General features: G+C 41.7%; 1 protein-coding gene across 2 annotated transcripts in view; it reads left to right on the top strand.

The window, feature by feature from the left end:
- ablim3 (actin binding LIM protein family, member 3) overlaps positions 1-23121 on the top strand; it is a 43484-nt gene that overhangs the window by 6394 nt on the left and 13969 nt on the right. For both annotated transcript variants that reach the window (XM_034120993.1, XM_034120992.1), the window contains exons 2-6: positions 3073-3207; positions 14047-14230; positions 17949-18064; positions 21090-21216; positions 21301-21394. In XM_034120993.1, coding sequence (XP_033976884.1) covers positions 3073-3207; positions 14047-14230; positions 17949-18064; positions 21090-21216; positions 21301-21394 — 656 coding nt within the window. The remainder of the gene's footprint in view (positions 1-3072; positions 3208-14046; positions 14231-17948; positions 18065-21089; positions 21217-21300; positions 21395-23121) is intronic.

Raw genomic sequence — 23121 nt, 5'->3', positions numbered from 1 at the left:
CATCAAGGCCGAAAATTAGGATGAGCGCCAACGGTCAAAAAGGTTTTAGCTGCGCCGCCGCTATTTGTATATAGGGGAAACACTGGGTTTTACGACCAAAAAGACTGCCTCCCTTTTCCTGGTCAGAGGCACACACATATACAAAAACCCACTTTCAAGGGAGTGTCATTATTTAAACCAGCGGCTGGGCACTTATCAGGCAGGGTTCTCTGTCCCAGTGGTGCTGCCAGCATTGTGAGGGAAACAATGAACTAACAGAGACTTGAGTGTGGGAGATTGGGAGTGGGAATTAAACATGATTGCATATTTCCAGTGCCCACACTCCTGTCCCAAGAAGGAAAATAAACTTGAGTAATGCATTCACTCTGTCATGCACCCATGAATGTATGTATACCCTCACACTTAGTACACAAACTATGCATTCAATGTTGTCAAACTTGGAGCTTGCAAGCGGTGCTCAGGCTTTGAAGCGTGCAAGGCTGTTAGACTTTTTAAGTGCTGCGAGTCCTTCAGGATTCATCCAGTGAAATGGAATCAGTGTGTCTGTCACGCCAGCCCATATGCTGATGCTGCTCTGACTGAAGCAGCAAAGTCCTTCAGGCAGCTTCTCAGGTAGACAGTAATGCCTGCTGGTTACCCTACCATTATGCCCTTCCCACAAACTGTAGGACCACTCAGATGCTACTTAAGGAAGATGGAGCAAAATGAGAGACTTTGAACACAGCTGTTCTGGTGAAGGCTTAGTATTGAAAGTCTGGTTGTCTGTGCTTGTGAATAAACAATCTGTTTATAAAGAAGGACCTTTAAATAGCCCCTGACAGCACAAGAAATAGTATTAACTTAAGATCAAATTATTCTATGATTTTGACCTTTTTGCTTGTGAGAGGGTTTATTTAATTACTGTTAAGGCTCTCAAAGTAAGAACCAGCTTTCCTGACAATGTGATATAGCTACCAGGCTTGCAGACGTCGGACATGTAAGCTGAGGCATAATGAGGTAAGGGGATCCACTTTCCAACCTGACACAGCAGTGTGTGTGTGTGTGTGTGTGTGTGTGTGTGTGTGTGTGTGTGGTGTGTGTGTGTGTGGTGTGTGTGTGTGTGTGTGTGTGTGTGTGTGTGTGTGTGTGTGTGTGTGTGTGTGTGTGTGTGTGTGTGGTGTGTGTGTGTGTGTGTGTGTGTGTGTGTGTGTGTGTGTGTGTGTGTATGTGAAAAATAAAGACAGTGGGAGAGAAAGCCTGGAGCTTACCCGGCTTACATAGGTGTCAGACCTCGCAGCTTTAGAACGAGTGTTGACATAAGCTACACTGATATTATTGTGTGAACTGCACACAGTAGGCCTATAGTGTACTCAGTCTCAGAGAGAGTCTGGTGATGGATTGCTGCATACAGTGGAAAAACCTTTGATATGAAATGCAGTTTTGTTGAGCTTAATGCTGAAATCGATAACGCTTTTGAATGAAAACGCTGTCCACTTAATATCAATTAGAGTGGATGAAACATTTGTATCTGTTATAGTTGACAGTACATTCGTGTGGCTGAAATGTTGATTACGGTTTGTTGGGGTTACATCTATGTGATTGACAATGCAGTATCTAATTTCATTAGTAGGCAAGAAGGGTTTCAGGCTATTGCATCATCCAATTATTTTTACATGGCAGTGGCGAGCCGTCAGGGCCCTCTAGGCCCTCTGTGAGGGCCTAAGATATTCCAAAAAATAATATTTAAAAACATTAAAAAAAATAATATTTTTTTAAAATATATATTTTTTTAATATTATTTTTGTTATATTTTTCATTAGTTTTACCGAAAAAAACTTGATTTAATAAAATAACATTTCCAAATAAATAAATCCTTTGAATCTGCCTGTTCAGTCTCTGTTTGAATGTGGGTTACATGAAAGAAGCTCATCTGGCCCTCTCTGCGATTCACAGAGGGCCCGCTATAGTAACTGAACGAGAGAGTAATGTCAAATGACAGTACAATTGACCAATCATATCTTCCCTCTAAATGGGTGGGTTTTATTATCGCGGACTAGATGACAAGTTCCGCCCGCTGTGAAACTTTTCTTGTTTCCATAGCAACAACAACTTCCTGTCAACAGCGTGAACTCGCCTTCAAAATAAAAGCATGCCAAATTACACTTAAGACATACAACTGCAACGAAAGTAACAAACACAATGCAATATCATTTTCAATGTCAAAGAACACAGATTGGGTTCACAGGTGTTGTTTTGTGTGGTAGAGGGTCGCTGTCATTGATGCGTTTTGCACCCTGGGCCGTTGTTTTGATATTCCGCTGAAGTATACGCTGTGACGTAATAACTCTTTTTTTTTCTTTTTTTCGAGGGAAGGGGTGGGGGTCAGAGGGCCTAGGTATAAAGCTCACGGCTCGCCACTGTTACATGGTTCACTTGTGACCTAAGTTGAGGTAAAGCTGTTGGTAGTAGGATTGTCCATTCATAGCATAGCAACCATACTGAAGTGTGTGCCTGTCCATGTTTCAAATTCTATGCATGTTGAGACGGTGTGTGTACATGCGGCGCTAGTTAGCTTTACTATCAATCTTTACTATCAATCTTTACAGTAATGCAACTCTTTCCATTACCAAAAATAAGAGAACAAAAGTGTGAAGAACTTATTAAACATTGTATTTGTCTGCTGTATAAACTGCAAAGATTAGCATGAATAGCTTCCTACAGTAGAAGGCTAAAGCTAATAGCTCTCCAATGAGGATATTCACTTTTTTAACTGCGACCTGCCAGCTATAGCTTATGACAAAATATAATTTATATGTAGGCCTACTGTATGTTCCCATCAAGTGCACATTTAAGACCATTATTTATTTTACTCAACTTCAAATCAACCTGTAGATCTAACGTTAGCTTAATTAGCTAGCTGTTTATTTAGGCGACATTTGTCATTTCAGCTAGCAGAATCAACTGTTGACACATGAAACTGATAACTATGCTCCACCACTATCAGAAATAACCTATGCTTTAAAAGGGTTTGCAAAGTTTTACAGTTGATCAAATAAATACAATAATACATTTTTGTCTTTCGTTTTTCGGCAGCTTATCACCAAGGCTCTCCAGGTGGTGAACGAAGTTCTGGACCCATCCGGTGCCAGCGATGTCGGGAAGTATGCAAAGGAGAGGTGGTGCGAGTACAAGACACTCACTTCCATGTCAAGTGTTTCACCTGCACCGGTAAGACATAGTAACATGATCCACATCAGCACCACACAGCAAGTGCAGCCATAGTGATCACACAGACAGGTTCTGTCTTACTGTCTCCAGGAATTGGTGGTCCTGGTAATAATTGTCGTTAAAGTTACAGTAAAGTAGAGTTTCAGACACCAGTAGACTAGTGACAAATCAATCTGTCTTGATCACATCCTTACCTCCCGTACACACACCCACACCCACACCCAGACACACTCTGTCTTCATCCATCTCCTAGTGTACATGCTGAGTGCTACTATTAGCCCATGGTGGGGATTGGAATGGATCAGAGGTGCCTTGCAGGGGACTTAGTCTCCTGCTAAGTTAGCTTGTTAGTGCACTGCCAACTTTGAGAGGATTTTCCTTCAGCACGCTGTGCTCGAATAAAAATGTGTCAATGAGCTTTGCACTGCTACAGGTGAGCATTGGTGACCTATAACAGACACAATGGTGACAGCCTCACATCCTTTTACAACTGGGAGAGTACTATGTGTGTGTCTAATTTTCTTTTAAATATGTTTTTTATATCTGTTTAAAGGAATAGTTTGGCATTTTAGGAAATACAAACCTAGGACTATATATTTTTTGTATTAGAAAAAGATATAGAGTCTATATATTTTTTGATCGTCTATATTATAGACGACCAAATTCTGCAGACTTAACACCCATGATAACTTGATCTTTTTCAAATTCCTATTTGGCTCACATGTTGTCGACCGCACAGGCAAAATGTTTTCCTGGAGTTTCATGCTGCAAGCGGTTGGGATGACTGGAAGTGAAACATTTAAAAAGGGTGTAGTTTTTCTTATTCTTTGGCTTAGCAAGATTGGAAAAACAACCTCTCTACATTTGCGGAGTGAATTGGAGGTCTAAAAGGGGTTTATGACAGCCAAGCATTTGTGCATGTTTTAATCAGAACTCACAGAACCGAGAAATTGTATTTGTCATGCTGCTGCACAGCCCTGAGCTACTGTACCTATTTTTATGTTAATAATGCTATTTCCAAAGAAAAGACAATCAGTCATGGTTAGTTTCAGTCATCTGGAAATGACTTTAAAATAAGAAACTGGAAGTAAATGTGTACTTTGCGTTCATCTAATCACAGCTGTTTTTGCATAATTATAGGATAATCTGGCATAATGGACACCTGACACAAATCTCTCTCTTTTTGTTCACCAGCCATTATATTTCTTATGGACTCAACTGAGTTATGTTGACATTATGTCACAGTGGCTTACTTGTATAAGGCTCTACAGAATGTTAAATAGACCATTTGTGAGAAATGCAGTATACAACAGGCCCCTTTACATTACTTAAAATAGGCCAGATTTGACACTGTTATATATAAATATCATACGTAAAATCTGACTTAAATGATAAAGCTTCAATTGTGTATTTTGCATCATGTTGTCATCACCAATTTAACATTTAATAGTAATTAAATGGATTTCAGTATAATAGGAGTTTCATATTTACCTTAATAGGGTACATTTTAAAGTGTCTTGACTCTTTACATATTTAAATGAATGTGTTTGTGATCTTTTTTTACATATTAATTTAAAATGTATTTTATAGTTCATAGACTGTTATATATATTTTTACGCAGACCTCACTAATTCTTTCCCTCCCCTGTTTATTTACTGTATGAGCTCAGTACACAGTAGATGACTGAAGGCTACTCATTGGAGGGCTGTTGTTACAAGTTCCCTACGTGTAGCCATCACACACACACACACATATGAAAACACATCTATACAGTGCACAAACAAACACACATTAACACAACCATACATGCATGTACGCTCGCTCGCTGTGGTTGTGAGGGGTTGCTGTGGTAACCGTGTGAAGGGGCACCCGGGCCCTGGTTGGTGGATATTCTCAGCATCTCTGTGGCGCTATTAACCAATCGGGAGACTCTATTCTGTGCCCCAGAGAAAAAGGGGGGTGAACACAGGAAGCGAGCAGAAAAGAGAAGAAGAGGGGGGAGTGGGGGTGCTGTTTGGGTAGCCTAAACATTACATCATCTCTTGAGTGTAATACCAATCTGATTCCCACTTGCTTCTTTTTCATTTCCCTCTCAACTCACAGCAGCGGTACAGTAATGGAAAACTGTCATTGATGAGTATCATGTTAATACACCCATCAGACAGCCCTCCACTCTCATGTTCCAGAGAGCTCTCCTCGTCCCATGAGGCAATGGGGCACTATTGTGCAGCCTGACTGCCACATCCCTGTATATAATAGCTCTCCTGTATAGGCCTCTGCAGAGCCAGCAGTTTCCTAAAGCTTTATTGTTCAGCGTCTAAACCCCCCTCACACTCAAACATGTTGCATGTTCTTTTGAACTTCATATCTATGTTGTGTTGTCCGTATTTCTATTCTCTGCTATTCATTAGTTCCCGTGTATATTTTTCTGTGGTTGACTGCTTGTGAGTGTTGCAGAAGTATTTAAGATCGAATTTCTATATTCCCTCTGTTGATTTTTCTCTCAGTTTTTCTCTCTCTTCCTTTTTTCCCTCGCTTTTTCCCTTTCTTTCCTGATGACAGTCACACAGGCACGAAATCAATTTCTCATCTTGGGACGGGATGACATTGGCATGCGGGGCGTGCGATTTAGAGGCTAATGGCTACACTCTATTATACCATTGTGCCAGAGTGACAATCCACTGTAGGCTGCCAATTGCCTTATCTGTCGGGCGTGTTTATGAACTATGTGAGTGGGGTGTGTTTTCACATTTGATTTCGTTCTTTGCTGGTCTTTCATTCCTCTCCAGGGACTCCGTACTCATGTTATTGACCTTGACCAATGATATTGTGTGTGCCTCAGTCTATTCATTTACACTGGAAAACCATGACATGAAATCTTTCCCCCTTTTTTCCTCCTTCAACTTTTTGTCTGCCTCTTTTCCCCACCAAAGGGCTGACTATGCCTAAACTACATTATACTGAATACATCACAACCACACAGTCTTAAACAGGCAGACACACTCATAGTTTACGAGCACACGCATTCAATTTAAGAGACAGAAATTAATCAATCCATCCCGTCCATCATTTTACCCTCCCTCTGCCTTTCCCTACACTTTATCAAGCCACAGTACCTTCCTCCTGACACATTATCATAATGCCTCTCTCATGCATTAGTCAGAAGAAGAACAGATCACTCATCATGTGTGTTTAACCTCTCATTTGAATCCATTATACAGCAGCTGATTATAGCACCAAGAGGCAGCCACGCAATCAGCTCAAAAAAGGAGTCTGTGGAAAATGCTGGAGCCAGCTCACAGATTGATGCATCAACTCCAGACATAGAAAAGGCAGTGGGTGTGTGTGTATATGTCTGTGGGTATTATGTGTATCCTGTAGCACTTCTCGGTGTAGCAGCAGGCTGTACTGTATGGATAATGTGGTGTTGTATTACCGGCAGACGGGCTGAATGGTGCATTCTGGCCTAATGACACAGTGACCACAGGTATCCCGCCTCTGAAGCATAATTGGCACTTTTGGATTCCAATAGAAACAGCGGGGCCTGTCAGTGGCACGAGCGCAAATCTTACACACGCCATAAATCACCCGCCAAAGCGAAATGTGCGCGTGCAGCTAACTCACATGCTAACAGAAAGCGCAGAGGCACAGAAACAAATATACAACAGCTGACAGAGACGGATGCAAACACAGACACATTCGCACATGAACTGCCAAGCTGCTCCGAGTAGTTATTTATTCTCGGAAACAAAACAGATTGTTCTCATAAAACAGCGCTAAAGGGAATAGCAGATTTACACAGACAGGTCACATAAATACTTGACTGCTCCACTAATGCTCCATTTCTTTGCTGGTATTCTCAGCAGGGCTCTCGTGAAATTGCAGCGTATTTGTCTTTTTCTCTGCAGACCCTATTCAGTCAGTTCAGCCTCCCTTTGGATGCCATTAGCCCCTATCACTCAACCTCTGTGGTAATAACATCGACCCACTGTACTGCACTTCTGTTCTCTGACGGCCAGGGACCATATAGAGAGAAAAAGATAGCTGAGGAAGAGGAAGAGACAAACATCAAGAGGAATAAAGAGAAAGAAGAAAGAGAGGTTGTAGAAAAAGAGACACACAGCACAGGAAAAAAGTGGGGGGTTACTGGGAAGGGGAGCTTCCTGTAGCTATAGCAACCGCTGGCACGCTGGTCCAATCACCACGCCAATGTCTGGTTGCTAGGGAGAGATTCCGGCGGAGAGGGAAGGGAGCTCGGCAGGCAGCGACGCTTTTCCCCGACGACTCTCCAGGATCGGAGAGAGATGACAGGGATTATTCCTCGCTTGTCTCTCTCAAGCGCTCACCCCTCCTGAGGGATTGTCACACACTCACAGCCTCCCTATTGTCTATAAGTGCGTGTGTGTGAGTTTGTGTGGTTGACAGTGTGTGTCTAACACGGTAAGGTGGAGCGGCTTAAGAGTGTCAGTGAAGTAAAGGAGGGATTTCTGTATGATAAAGAGGATCATTAAGCGAGCAAAGCAGTACATCTGTACATAGAGCGGGACCTGTAGAGCTTTTTTTGTACTTGTCATTTCCCTTTGGTTATCCCTGTGTGTGTTTAGGTGTGTGTGAGATCTCATTCACACATATTTCCCCCTCAGCTGAGTGTCTCATCAGCCCTCAGAGGGTTAAAAGCTGAAGGCCTCAGCAGCGGGGTTGGTCTGCTGGTATGAAGGGACTCCACTGGGCAACCATCTGTCTCCATCAACTAGCCGCCAAATGCTAGGGGGAACCTTGTCACTCATGCACCATTTCTCTGTGCTTTAGCCTGAAGCTGACTCTCTTTCTCTTTCTGTTTCCTTGCCCTTTTTTACAACCACATCTGCATCTGTTTTCTGTTACTGATTTTCTTTTTTATAGCAACACATGCAGAAGGCATGGCTCTAAGGATGTTAATGTCAGTCAGAGACCCTGCCACTTTGGTCCACAACGATTGGATGGATTGTTATGACTTTTTCATACAGTCGCAGTCTCCAAATGATGAATCCTGCTGACTCAAGAGATACTGTAGCTTCACTTTTCCCCTTTTTGACCATTTTTGTCCAACATCCTTAAAATAATTTAAAGGGGACCTATCATGCAAAATGCACTTTTGTACGTCTTTTATACATGAATATGTGTCCCCGGTGTTCCAGGGAACTCACCAAGTGTCAGAAAACACAACCCTCTCTATTTTCCTCCATACCCAAATCTCTAAAAAAGGGGCTGCAACGGATCTGATAAAAACTGATCCAGATTTGAACACTGTCCTGACGTCAGGACGGTGGCGCTACGGCTATTGGGCCAACTCCACCAATCAGGAGGAGACAGCCACGGCCATTGCCGTTCGAAAGCGCTGGAGACGTTGTAGTACATATGCCAGGCCTGTAGATGGTGCTGTTCTCACAGAATCAGCCCTTGCAAAAACAGAGCTAAAACATTTCAAATTGAGCAAAATGAGGCATGGCTAAAATGCATGATCTGTTTGGTATAAATAAGTATAAATATGCCTTATATAGATATGGTCCTACACTATATTATTCAAATATAGCATGATAGGTCCACTTTAAGTTGACATGCAATGAATTACAGATATTCGAGGTCTCCAGAAGATGAACCTTGATGACTTTCCAGGTTCTGTCCTTAGTGCCAGCACCAGCAGCTAAATGTTTTTACTAATTCTGTAAAATATACAATTTGTAAATTGAAACAACATTTTATGCCGTAATAATTGTTCCCAGAAGATGAATCCTAATGACTTTAGTGATCCCTGCCTTTGCCTCTATAGAATCACTAGCACATTTGAGTACAGAGCAAAGTGTCTTAACCATTATTGAATAGCTTTTAATAAAAATGAGTACAGACATTAATGTTTCCCAGAGGATCGCATTAACTTTAGTGAGCCTTACTTGGATAAAGGCATGATTAATGCTATACCCTCTAAACATATCAAATGTTAGCGTAACTTTCTCATTTAGCTGAAAGCACCATGCCGGAGTACAGCCTCACAGAGCTGCTAGTGTGCTTTTTAGACTTTTGTTTCGCTCCTCTTCCTGTCTCTGACCACCTCCTCTACCCCCTGTGATTTGGCACAACTTGAGAAAACACATTATTTACTCTTGAAGTGTTTCCTCCTGTCAGCGGGGGCTCAGATCCAGGGGGACAGGGGGAGGGCGGAGGAGCCTGGGCCCCACGTCGGTAGCAGAGATGTGGGGGTGAATAGGTGCGAGTCTCCCCTGCTGGAACTTGTCACTGCCCCATTACATACACTCCTCTCTGCTATCCGTGAATGCCCCTATTATTTGAAAATTAACATAAAATGTGGGTGATGCTACTTTATGGTAAAGCATGTTCATTAACTTAATAGCATATTATGAAGACCTGACAGTATAATAATAAGGTCAGGGAGAACACAATTAGGGAGGAAAAGGAAAAAAATGGAGAGTTGCAGAGGTTCAGTCCTGTGGTGAGAAAAAAGGGTGCAAATTGAGATAAAGTGGAGACCTTGTGCTCAGAGCCACAAAGATTTGAAAGCAGTCTTGAAACGGAAAGACAGAGAAAGGCAAGGGAGAAAGGCGGGGTTGTCAGCACTATTTTGGGGTTCCGGCCTGGGCCGACTTTCAGAAGGGAATTTTAATTGCGTCTGTTGGCTGGAGATAAATACCCAATCACGCGGACCCCCTGTGGGTGCCTAATCAGTGCAGTTCTAATGACCACAGCTGCAGACAGCGGCTTACATGCTAACCTCTAATCACTAGACTTATCCTCTTGATGCTAACTTCTAGCGTTGCCAAAAAAAGAGCAATATGAAAAAGAGAAGCAGCATCTTTTAGGTTTCCTCATTAGAGTGGGATTCAGGGAAAGATCATAAAATGTTCAAATAGATGAAGTCTTTGATATAGTTTTGTCTTGCAAAGTCGAGTATTTTCTGGTTAAGAAGCTAATTGATAATACATTTTACCATGTCTCCAATAATAATATATAGTTCCCATAGAAAACTCAAATGTAATTAACTTGGGAATTCTACATTATTATGATTTCCCACTCAAACTCTGTGTGTTTTCCCATGAGTAACAACAGTATAAATCCCCCCCAAGGCCATTCAGAGGACAATGTGACAGGCTGGTTGTGCAGTATGTTGATTGTATTAGGCTGTTGTTTTTATGAGTGGGTGTCCACACCATGTGGTGCTGGTTGTGCGGCTGTAACCAAAGCCTTTTATCTCAGATCCAAGCTAAGCCACGTCTCTGTGGCAGTGGAGACACCAAGCTCTGACCCAACTCCACCCACTCAGCTGGCAACATGTAGAAGGAGACGTTTGAAACTTCTGCTTAATGGTTAGGGCTAAAAATAAGAGAAGCTGAGGACCTTCTTGCAAATAAGCTGTCAAAATAGGAGTCTTATGTCGAGAGGTTGGAAGAATGTTAAAAGCTCTAGAATCTAGATGTAAAGTGAAGGCAACATCTAGATTCTAGATATTGCCTTCACTTTTCAGTCTATCAAGGTGTCTTGCAAATAAAAAAAAACGTCCCCTTTTTGCACCGTGATAATACATTTACAGCTTATCTACGGAAGATAATTTGGACCAAATGATCATTTTTGGGGGGGATGACCAGAATTCTGATGTTAACCTCAGAAAAAGAATTTGTTTTGGTCAGATCTAAAAATAAATATCTCCTTTGGCCCCAATACTCTTTCCTATTATCCAATAGTTACCCATGAAGGAAAAAAAGTGTGATTCAATCTTTGGACAGTTGCTTATAATATTTATTTAAAGTGTGTGTGTGCATGCGTGCGTGTATTGGTGGACTTTAAGATGGTCTCTCGATATAAAGACTATGGTTGTATCACCATTTTGGTTAAAAGGGACAATATGTGTAATATAATTCACTGCATGTGAATTCTCAAATCTCAATATATAATTATGTTGCATTAAAACTAGATTTGGGAACTTTATCTTGAATCATTGCTGGTAACTTGTTAAATGAACAAATCATACCTTATTGGACAATTGGATAATTTAGTTTTTGTCCCAATGAGGTAAACTTAAAGTGTCAGTTCAATGTATTGCAAACACAGAGGGTTTCAAACTGGTATGAAGTCATCATCACCAATAACATTAGTATTTACAGCGACCAGTTCAACCAACAAAAACAAATGTGCCGCCACCATCACCACATCATTCAGGCTCAGGGACCTAGCTGTCTCTAGGGCAACTGTGGAAGGTTTACGTCTCCTATGGCAACTGTGGAAGGGGGAGGTTCTTTGCAAAGCATCCAGCCAATCGTCCAGTCAGAAAAAAAACAAATTAGCCAGAACAGGTGAACCATCCAGCCAGCCCATCCAATCACGACTGAGCAGATCCAGTCTGCTGGCTGTGATTTGGTCAGGCGTCCATATGCTAATGAGGTGCATTAGGCTAATTAAGCAGATTCAAGTCATTTGAAAACCATTCTGGGGGGAGATTGAAAAGCAAATCATTTTCAATGAGAGAGAGGGAGGAAGGGAGGGAAAAAAAACAGTAAATGATGATACTGAATGTTGCAATTTAGGGTTTACATTTTTTTTTTAAATTATCAAATGAATGCAATGGACCATTTCAAGTCACAATGATTTTTTTCCCCATGACAAAGCATTTAATAAATGTGGAAATACTTACTCTCCCATTCCCATTTTCCACGAAGGCATCACATAGCCTGTGATTTGGGTTTCTGGTTTTTAGTCTCAGATAGTCTGGTTTAAAATGCATAGGGATGATTTTTGAAGGTTGAGGCCATTTTACAGTGGTTTTGGAAATGTGGTTTGCAAACACACACACACATTTTTATACAGGCTATTTCAAATCTTCACTTTGGTGTCCCATATGCTTCCCCTTTTCTTCATTCCGCCCTTCTTCTGCAGGCGCCTTGCCTTGATGCCAATGACCTGTCGTGATGATAAAGATCCATCATCATATCGCACCGTACACACTGTCCCATTTCATCATCCTATCTGCAGACGCACAATGCCATCTCATCGGGGATGGATTTATGTGTTCCCGTCCTCCTGTGGGAGCCGAGATTGTTTTGTTTTTAAGTGAGGGCCCATTGATCTTTTATTACACCATTAAGTCAATACGCTCCACTCATAAACAGCTTGAGATTAAATGAGCCCCTTTGAAGGGTTTGTGTCTTGTGTGTGTGTCAGTCTGTGTCTGTGTGTCTGTGAACCCTCAGCCTACCAGCATACTCTGAAACTGGTGGCTATAGGGAGACACATTTAGCCTGTAGTAGCAGCTCTTAGTCTTTAAAGCATGGTCTGACAGGTTGTTGATATTCAAGGTACTTCATTCCACAACAAGAATGATTTATTTTTAAGTTTGAAGTGTTAACTGCTTTTTTACTGCAGTACAACCTCCATTGACTGGCAGTGTGTTTCAATCCCGTCAGTTGTTAATCTCATAAATAGCACTTTTTCCACGTAGACTATGTTTAATTTTTTTCCTGCTATATGAATGGTCAGTGGTTTGGCTCCTGTGTGGAAACAGAATATGTTTTCATTGGTAATTGTTGCTGGATGTGATTTCTCGAAAAAATGCCCACTGCAGTCAGATCAATTACCAATTTATTGAAAGATGTTGAGTTGAGGCGTCTTAGTCAAAGCACATACAGTGTCTTTATTACAGACTCAGCTTTGGTCAAATAAATACTTCTTTAAGTCGTCTGTCATTCGAGGTTCAGTGTGGGCTCCGCTGCTGCCAATCTTCAATGTACTTCGGGCTTTTTCCTATAGTAGCTGTAGTCAGGTTACTCGTCTCTGCCGCCTGGTTCATCACGTTAGAAGTTGTAAATCCACGGTTAGCCAATATGAAAATAGTTTTTACAGTATAGCCCAGTTCTCTTGTTCGTTTTTTACCAGCTGAGCTATGTATTACCTGATGGTTGCATAGCGTTACATGTTTACTTCATGGGGTCAATAATATTATGCTCAAATAGAGTGCGTAGTTCACCATGATGAAGATTCATGTTTTCTTGATGCTAGTTTCATAAACATCTTAATTACTATATTTTATTTTGAAAAATGGTGATCTTTTTAATTTGAGCATGCATGCACAAATCTGGTTTTGTTTAACACACCATGTGACTTTTACCAGTGCCCTGTGTGTCAGGTCATTGTACTTTTTCCAGCCTGAGGTTACAATAACTGTCAACTCTTCCTGTTGTAAACCGCACAGGCCGGGAGAAACCAGAGACCAGCATCCACACCATCCACTGAGCTGTAAAAACGCTCTTTAGCTATACTGTTACACCCACTGGAATGTACTCTCAGCTACAGGGCAAAGTGTTGTAGCATACATTTTCTGCTTAGGATACACAGCAGAGAGACACACATACACCCACCTTGTACATTCACAGCAAATGATTTTGGAGCCTTCCCAATGGGCATTTAATGAGACTGCAGACAATGTTCAGAGGATGCTGGGAACTGGCGGTCTGTTGTTTTGTCTCCGTCTTCACGTTGTTTAGCACAAAATGACTATTCTGCTGATTATATCATTATATTCCCATCAGAGTAAATTGGCTCACCACTGTCTGGAGCGGAATAACTTCCATGGCAGCCATGTGTGAAAAAGAGAAACGTACACACAGCACAAATACTTTAACACTCAAGTCTAGTGCGACAAAACATGGGGAAAACAGACAAAAATGACTTGTTAAACACTTGATAATGCTGTGTCTTTTTTTTCACTTGCGTTCAAGAGCACATCCACAAGTTAGTGCATGATAAGTGTTTTGTCTGTCCCTACTCCTGACTTTCTCTCACCTACTGTCTCCACAGTGTGTAACTGTGATCTGGCGAGATCCGGTTTCTTCCAGAAGAAGGGCGAGTACATCTGCACGGCAGACTATCAGCGTCTGTACGGCACACGCTGCGACCGCTGCGACAGCTTCATCACGGGAGAGGTGGTCTCCGCTCTGGGACGCACCTACCACCCCAAGTGCTTTGTCTGCAGTGTCTGCAGGTAAGCAAACACAAACAGAAACACACACAATGTCCTACTGTAAATACACAGTTACAGCAGTATATACGGATACAAATATTAGAGCAACATTTCGTTTTTCTGACGGAAAAAGGAAAGCACAAAGTCACAATGCTTTGTTTAATTTCCTCACCTAGGGGCTAATGTGTTTAAGAAGTTTCCTCAAAGTGCTAACTTCAAATTTAACATTGCTATTCAGATGTACTCATAGCATATATATTTTTTAAGGAACCTTACTTTAAATATTTTGTTACTTTTACTTCACTGCCTATTCGTTAAAAAAATTAAACATATCTTGCAACATTGATTTAATTTGTTACAAAATTAAAGTCTTACTCAAGTACATTTTTTTAAACTTTTTACTTCACTACCATCATTTGACAGCTTTAGTTCCATATGCCTTTACAAAATGTTGATTTGTATGTCAAATCAAATCATAGTTTATTAATATAGCCCAATGTCACAAAGCACATTTGTCTCAGTGGGCTGTACAGATCAACAAACATCTATTACAGTGCTAAAATATTTAAATTGCAAGATAGAATGTGAAATACAGATACAAATACATAAAATGAGATAAAACACAATAAAAACAATACAATTAAATACTATAACATGTAGGAGCCAGGAGGAGAAACATAGGGTAATCTGAAACCAGCTGTAACTCAGCTCTATTGAAAAGGAAGGTCTTCAGCCTACTCTTAAATGTGTGGATAATGTCTGCCACCCTAATAAAAACAGGAACCACTAACAGACTGCACTCTGGGTGCGTAATGCCCTAGAGGTGCAACAGGGCATAAATAGATATGTTAGGTATGATGGTGCCTGACCATTAGCTGCTTTGCACACATTACTTCTTCACATCTTTATGTGTACTGTTTTGTATCTGTTCTGTCTTGTGATGAAACACAAACGTTCGTATTCATTAGTGAAAGTAGCCTGGGGAGGACGGAGAACAGGAGATGATTGTTTAGTGAGTGGATAAGAAACGCATGACTGCCTCAAGAAAATGCACCCCTTCCTCAAATGATGCTCCACAAGCAGCATCTTTCAAAATAAGAAACCCTAGGGTAAATCGTTATAGTGCGTTCGATATTGCCATTCAGCTCATGGTTCGGTCTTAAGTCAGCTCCTGGATGTCAATACATGTCTGACTGCAAAGCTCAAGCTGTCTTGTCATTTTGCTTAGTCGAGACACGATTTCGGAAAAGAGAGCTGACCCGGTGTTTCACGCTGTTAGATTTAGTAAAAGTAGGCCATCTCTCCTCTGACCTCCATCACTTCTCCTGTTAAGCTCCTCCTGAACGAAGTAAGAGTCAGCATCCCTGCATCTTATCATTTCACCCTTTTTGTCTCTCTTTCTCTTTCATGTTACATTCTTAAAAGTCCCTTAATCTCACTGTTTGCTTTGCTCTATTTTTCCTCCCTCCCCATCTGTCTCGATGTATTATGAGGTTTACATAAGAGCGATCTCCCCGACTTCCCTTAGTGTTGGTCTGTTGTCTTGTGTCTAGTTGACATTGGCTGAGAAACATGCCCAGCAGCCGTGGGCAAAAAAAGAAGTGACACCAACTGGCCGGAGACAGTCAGTGGAGCAGTCCTGTGTGTGTGTGTGTGTGTGTGTGTGTGTGTGTGTGTGTGTGTGTGTGTGTGTGTGTGTGTGTGTGTGTGGTGTGTGTGTGTGTGTGTGTGTGTGTGTGTGTGTGTGTGTGTGTGTGTGTGTGTGTGTGTGTGTGTGTGTGTGTGTGTGTGTGTGTGTGTGTGGTGTGTGTGTGTGTGTGTGTGTGGTGTGTGTGTGTGTGTGTGTGTGTGTGTGTGTGTGTGTGTGTGTGTGTGTGTGTGTGTGTGTGTGTGTGTGTGTGTGTGTGTGTGTGTGTGTGGTGTGTGTGTGTTGTGTGTGTGTGTGTGTGTGTGTGTGTGTGTGTCAGTGTAGAGTCAACTGGAAGAGACAGCAAGAAGCCAAGGGCCGAATCTCTTGTTTCCCGCCCGCCTGCCCTCTGTCTCATCGCTCACAATTCCTTCTTGTACCGCCTGCAACTTATGTACTTATATAGTCTCTTCATCTCCTCCTCCTCATTATTTCCCCACTTTTTATCATCGTCCACATCCTCATCATCGTCCTTCATGTCCTCATCATCGTCCTTCATGTCCTCATCATCGTCCTTCTCTTTGTCATCAGCTCTAATGACGGAGAGGGAGATTGTTTGCAAGTTACTTTGCTGATGGTTTTTTAGGAAAACGGTGGGGATCAGAGCCAGAGGGCATGTCGCTAAATCTAGAAATAGCTTTGCTTCTGTGTCCAGTTTAGGAAAAAAGAGGGGGAGAAGAAAAAAAAAACATGCATTAAATATGAAAACGGAATACATTTTTAAAGCGAAGAGAAAGGCTGACAAGGCAAGAATGTCTTGAGGGAGTGGGAGGAACATACAGGTAACGACAAGGTCAAAAGCAGATTTACTAATCCAGCATTTCCTTAAATTGGACTATAGACTGGCATCTCTTGGTTGGGTACACGATGTTGCTTGCCATGCTTGGACGTGGATATAAAGACTTCTCTAGCTTTCTCCAACAAATTAAAAAATATCTGACTTTACAAACAGCTGGTTAACCTTGGCATCAAATGAAGGCTGCAGTTGACTTGTGTCCCTTTCAATATGTACCAGTGGCTTTTGTTGAATAATTTGTGTGATGAAACGTCTCTGTTCTGCTCAGTTCTCCATCCTTTGCCTGCATGCTGTCCTTCTTTGAATAATATAAAAGCACAAAGCAGCAAACCAAGAATAATGCATGTGCCATCTCCCTCCACACACACACCCATATTTAGACAGTCACAATTGTAAAACAGCTCCCTGTAGAAACTCACTTTCCAGGGCCCCGCGTGTACTATACATTGCACCAGCCTTCAACATGCCTGCCTCTGTACATCTCTCAGTGCGTACATGGATGCTCTTCACTCCTGTGTGCTGACTGCGAGCTCTGCTGGAGACTCTAGCCTCCCTCTGGGCCTTGGCTCCGGCTCCAGGCCTCGGCGGGGTAGTAAAAGGATTACTGCCGTCTATGTCTTTTTAAACAGCCTTCCCTAAGCCTTTTAGCTCCCCATTCACTCTCACATCTTCCCCAGTCATAAAGAAATCAATATGTGTAAGAAAATGCTACAGAAGAGGATAGGGAGCCAAAACGTTGTGGTTAATTTAATTTTTAGGCACTGTACTTTAATCTTAGTGTTAAAGCGGTGAAGAGATCCGTGACCCGGTGACACCAGCTGTGTAGGCAAACAGGGCGGACAGACTGAGAGGGAAAGAGGTTGTTAGGATCAGTATGCACTCCGCACATCTGCAGTCTCCCTAATAACTTTTCATTGCCACTGACAGAGCTAGTTTCCTTTAAGAAGCCTGTGGCAGCGTCACATTATCGCCTCTTTAATCACAGAGCAGCCAGGTGCTCCTGCAACGATCAACGTCCCATTAACCCGTCGCCTCGACTCTTTGCAAATGTATTTTCAGGTTCATAGAGGGTGTCAGACTGTATTTGGCTCGTGTCAGCCGGATTATAGCCTGTCTGTCACCCAATCATGTTCCTGCCGGCACCCATTTGTTATTTCCCCTGTGTTCACCTGGGTGTAATGTAAACACTGCAGGCCTTTTTTGTATCTCCCATTGTTTTCTAATTCTCTCCTTCTATGTTTTCCTTCCCTCCTCAGTAAACCCTTCCCCATTGGAGACAGAGTGACGTTCAGTGGAAAGGACTGCGTGTGCCAGCAGTGCTCCCGAACACTCGGCAAGCCAAATGAACCGATCAAGATCCACGGGCCCAGCCGTGAGTCGAACATCCGCCTCGCTCCGTCCGCTCTGTTTAGACCCACCATGTGCTACAGGGCTCTGAGTCTAATGCCATGTGTCCACCAGGCACATTTAGCTCATTTAGCTAATCAAGTGTCTCTCAAATCAGTGATCCGACCTGTCGCGCTGATCCGCCAGCTGAGAGTCATGATACACAAACAGACACATTATTCATTTATTGCTGTCAACACCAAACATGCAGGGACTAGAGGGTTTTAAAAGAATCAGTGTTCATCAGGTCACATGATCCTGCATGATTATAATGAGCAGAATATCCTGTATGAGCAGTGGTGGACAGTAATTTACCAAAGTGCATTTACCAGAGTATTGTGCTAAAGTACAATATTGAGGTTCTTTACTTAAGTATTTCCATTCTCTACGTATTTAAACTTCTACTTTACTATATCTCTGTGGGAAATGCTTTGACTCTACTACATTTTCTGACAGCTTTAGTTTCTTTAAAGATTAAGATTAATAATACAAGTATAATCAACAACAAATGATAATGTATTGTTTTAGGTATAGTTTAAGAGAAAAGAAAAGCTGACAAACTACCCAGCATTATATAGTTTACCAGTTGAAAGTGATGAACACATTGATGACTCAATAACTATAATTAAATATTGTAGCAAATATTATTTTAAAATGTGCCTCTGTGCACATTGAGCACTTCACTTCTTGGAACTTAAGTAAATGCTATTATTTTGTTCTTAAGTACATTTTTGAATGCAGGACTTCACACAATGGTATTAATACTTTTACTTGATTGAACGATCTAATCGTTACTTACTACTTCTTCCATCACTGTGTTTGAGACAGATTTATATGGAAGAGCCCTCACCCTTTCAGAATAAAGTTGTAAAATGACAGATTTTGATCCGTCAACAGAGCAACAGTGACTGACCGTGAATCATTTGTTAAGTGTGGCACACAGAGAGCAGGCTGCCGCTCACTGGCTGTGCAGTGATAACAGATGGTGAGAATCAGTGAGTAACTGTCCTCCCCAGATCGCTCCATTCAGGAGGATAAAATCCAAACGGCTCCCCAGGTACGTGTTCATCACTCTGTCTTATGAGGAGGCAGTGAATGAGACGGGACACAGAGTGCAGACACTTTGTTTAATGCACTGGCTGTAACTGCCTGTTCCCTGTGTAATTTAGATGTTTAAGGATGCAAATATATGCTCCTTGTGCAAAAGTGTCAGAAATCCATTTAGCCTGCACAAATTATTATTTTCGGCGTAAAGGCTCGAAAAACACTTTAGATAATATGATAGAAAGTACAGTGTTTTCGGCTAAACCAATAAAAAAAAGTTACAAATGGCAATAAGAACTCAGCGGGAGCTTTTTGGTTTTTGGGAGAACATGCCGTCGGACAAATTAGTAATTTTGAAAGAAAATAAGCCACTGAAACATAATTAGTCTTCGATTTGTGTTACCTTTGGAAAGATCCAGGCTAGCTTTTTACCCCCTGTTTTTCAATAGATTTTTGAATTGAAGTTTTGATTGTAATAGAAAAGTATATCTCTGGAGGAGAAGAAAGATTATATCCAACAAACTCTCTCAAATGTGTCATTATAGATAAATGCCTTTTATGAATGTCGCAAATATCCCACCCTAAGAACTCAAAATGGGTACCAGGGAAGGGAACCAAACAGCAGCATTTCCATTTCAAACTAAACAAATACACACATATGCATATCAAAAAGACAAATCCATTGGACAAAGGATTTAAGACGTGGTTGGGATTAGCCTTAAGACTCAGAGTGGGGAGAACCAGTTCTGTCAAACAGTAACAAAGATAAAGCTCAATATACGAATGCTTGATTAATCCACACAAACAACAGTAAGTTAGTTTAACGGAGGTTTGTATGCTGGTGTAATACCAACAATTAAGTTAATTTATGTTGACATAGCACCAGATCACAGTTTTTTGTTTTGTTTACTTCAGAAAGTCCCGCGCTAGCTGTTTCCTGTCTGTATAAGCTAAGCTAACCTCCTGCTAGCTATGGCTTTACATTGAACTGACAGATCCAACTCATTGATGTCCAGTTAAAACATTTAAACAGGTTGAACATGCCCTAATTAGTCATATATTTATTTTTCAAACTATTTCTTGTCACAAGCTCTGTTACAAGTTTTTCAGACATTAATACCAGTTTCATTAGTTTGCTAAAAAAAGAATCAGTATCATGACTCAGAAGAAAATCAGCTGTGCCCAGTCACAGTCTGGGATCCTCGCACTATAGACTCAGCACTCACCCCAAATGACAGTTAAGATTTATCTGGACTGCAGAAACCTGAGTCAATACACTGCAGTTTTTTACTGCAAAACACCCTTTGTCTTGGCTGACAGCAGTCCCCTGTGACCGCAGGCCTCCCTGAAGGGGCAGCAGACTGGGTCAGATAAGGTTAAGCTAGGCCAAACGTCTTGCAAATGGAAACAAATGGAGCGCTGACCTTATTTCAGCATTTTGTCACTCTGCAGCCATGCATCATTTTGTCCCGCATGCTTTCTTGCCCTGTTAGTGGTGGTCAATAACGCCTGCTGGGGGCATCCATGTGTGGGAATCGGAATTCTAAGTGGAATTGTACAGCTTGAATACAGTGTGTGTTTGTTTGAGCAACAGAGAGGGATTCATACATGTCTCATGTGACGGGGTCTTCAGCAACACTTTTCTCCCTGAGGCTGTTCCAGTGATTTTTGCTTCCTGCCTGCATTCAATCATGTTTAACGGTGCTCACAGCTGAGAGAACAAGCCTTGCAGCTCTGCAATATCCCGCATTAGTACGGCTATTGATTAAGGAGGTGTATGTGCCAAAGGGCTGGAAAACTACACTCATGAGCACAGTGGGTGTTTAAAGATGTGCAATTACACCTTGGCTCACTTTGTCTCATCTACTGCTCTCCCTGTTTACCCTCTCTACTTCATCTCTCGGTCTGAATCATTTCCTCTTCCTGTCTTTTTTCCCATTATTCTTTCACACCCTTTCTTACTGCAGACTGTGCCGGGTGTGGAGCAGAGATCAAGCAGGGTCAGTCTCTCCTGGCGCTGGAGAAGCAGTGGCACGTCAGCTGCTTCAGATGTCGCACCTGCAACATGGTCCTCACCGGAGAGTACATCAGCAAGTGAGTGTGTGAAGGGATTTCAAAGTATGTGATTCTCATGACTCACAATTGCTACAGTAGTGGTTTTTATTCTCTATGTTGCAGGGATGGAGTGCCATACTGTGAGGCAGATTACCACGCCCAGTACGGGGTGAAATGTGAGACCTGCAGCAGATACATCAGTGGAAGAGTTCTGGAGGTGAGAACGAGAACCAGATATAAACATGACACAGTTTTAAGCCACACAGAAATTGGCCGTAATTCAGAAATCTAAATTGAGAGATGACTCTGGTGACTGAGGGTAATAAGCGTTATCAAAGTCGAGCAGTCGCATTTTATCCTCGCCTCTGTTTAAGCCCCGCTGTGCTTCAGGGAGAGAGCGACTTAAGATTGGCGGGTGATAAAACTGTTGTGCTGTTTCACTAAAACCAAAAGATATTCAGCTGCAGCGCGTTAGTGGACAATCATTCGGTGTACATCCACTTTTTATACCTTATAGAAGCACAGTTGAGCAGATCACATCCATCGGGACCCGAGGTTAAACTTTGTTGGACACACACACACACACACACACACACACACACACACACACACACACACACACACACACACACACACACACACACACTGGGGGTCTGGTCCCTGTGCTCCTTCCCTTGTCAGAATGGCTGGTTTAAAGGGTTTTGTTCCTGACTGTCACTCTCTCTGGGCTATTTATAGACATGGCGACATGTCAGCCTTTATCTTTGAGTCCCCCTCTCTCTCTGTGTTTTCCGTCTCGTCGATGTGTGTGCACACATGACGCTCAATTCTTTCCTCCCGTCAAATGTTGATATCATAATGATTTGCTCCTTTAAGATGCTGCGTGCAACTGATGTAACTCACAGGAAGTCATGTGTCTGGAACACTGGCTCCAGAAACATTCACTATTCATTTAAGGTGAGAGTAGCATAAATTCCATATGGATGCTTTCGCCGATGCTGTGCTCATTTTGGCACGCGATTAAAAAAAGTTGTAATCTTTAATATAATCAGCTTAAGTCAAATTTAAGTGATTTTAATTTAGTTTGGATCTAGTTTTTGTCATAGAGAAAAGAATAACTACATATTTTAACCTTGCAAAAGAATCTCTCCATATGTGAGAATGTATCGGAGCAAACTTTGAGAAATGGTTGATACATTAATAACAGCAAAAGCTTGTCTCTGAGTCGAACTGAAAGTAAATATCCCAGTAATAGCCATGTTGCCTCGCTGCAGGGGATCTACATACAGCATGGGCGAACTAGCCGGCTGACCTAACCACCCTGAATATTCATACGCATTTGCTGTGTTGTTTGCCTAAATTCCACTGCAGTTACACAAAATTATGAACTAAAAACATGTAATTCAACAGAAACACACTGGTGGTTGAATAAAACGTTATAAAAACTTTATTCGTCAAAATCGCATTTAGTTGATTTCTCCATTTGTCCATCTTATTATTTTTGTTTTAATTAGTTACCAAAGAAAAGTTGTGGTTTCAAAAACATTTTTGTCTGTTTTTTTTTAAAAGAACTCAACGATTTTCGGTCATTATCATTTTCAGTCAGTATGCAGTTGTCCGTACAGATTTCTCTCATACATTGAAAACCAGGCTTATCCGTCTGTGTTTGTCGCTATGTTGACGATTAGCCTTGTTCCAAAGAGCCTCGCTTCAGTCCAACTTTCCAGAGGCAGTGGTTGTTAGTCTAATGAGTTTAGAATAGATGGAGACAGGGAGAAATATAGACAGGAAGCAGAAGGAGAGAGAAGCATAAAACCTCCTTTCTTTAGTTTCAATCCATTCCTCCTCCTTCCTTCCTCTGTCTTTAGTTTGCCAATATATATATATAGCATCCTATTAATGCCACTGGAGAGAATGTGGGCCTCATTAGAAATGCTAACAGCG

This window comes from Trematomus bernacchii, unplaced genomic scaffold (assembly GCF_902827165.1).
Source record: "Trematomus bernacchii unplaced genomic scaffold, fTreBer1.1, whole genome shotgun sequence".
NCBI classification, from domain to species: domain Eukaryota; kingdom Metazoa; phylum Chordata; class Actinopteri; order Perciformes; family Nototheniidae; genus Trematomus; species Trematomus bernacchii.
The sequence above is the reverse complement of the archived record's forward strand: the minus strand, read 5'-3'. Positions and strand labels throughout refer to the sequence as shown.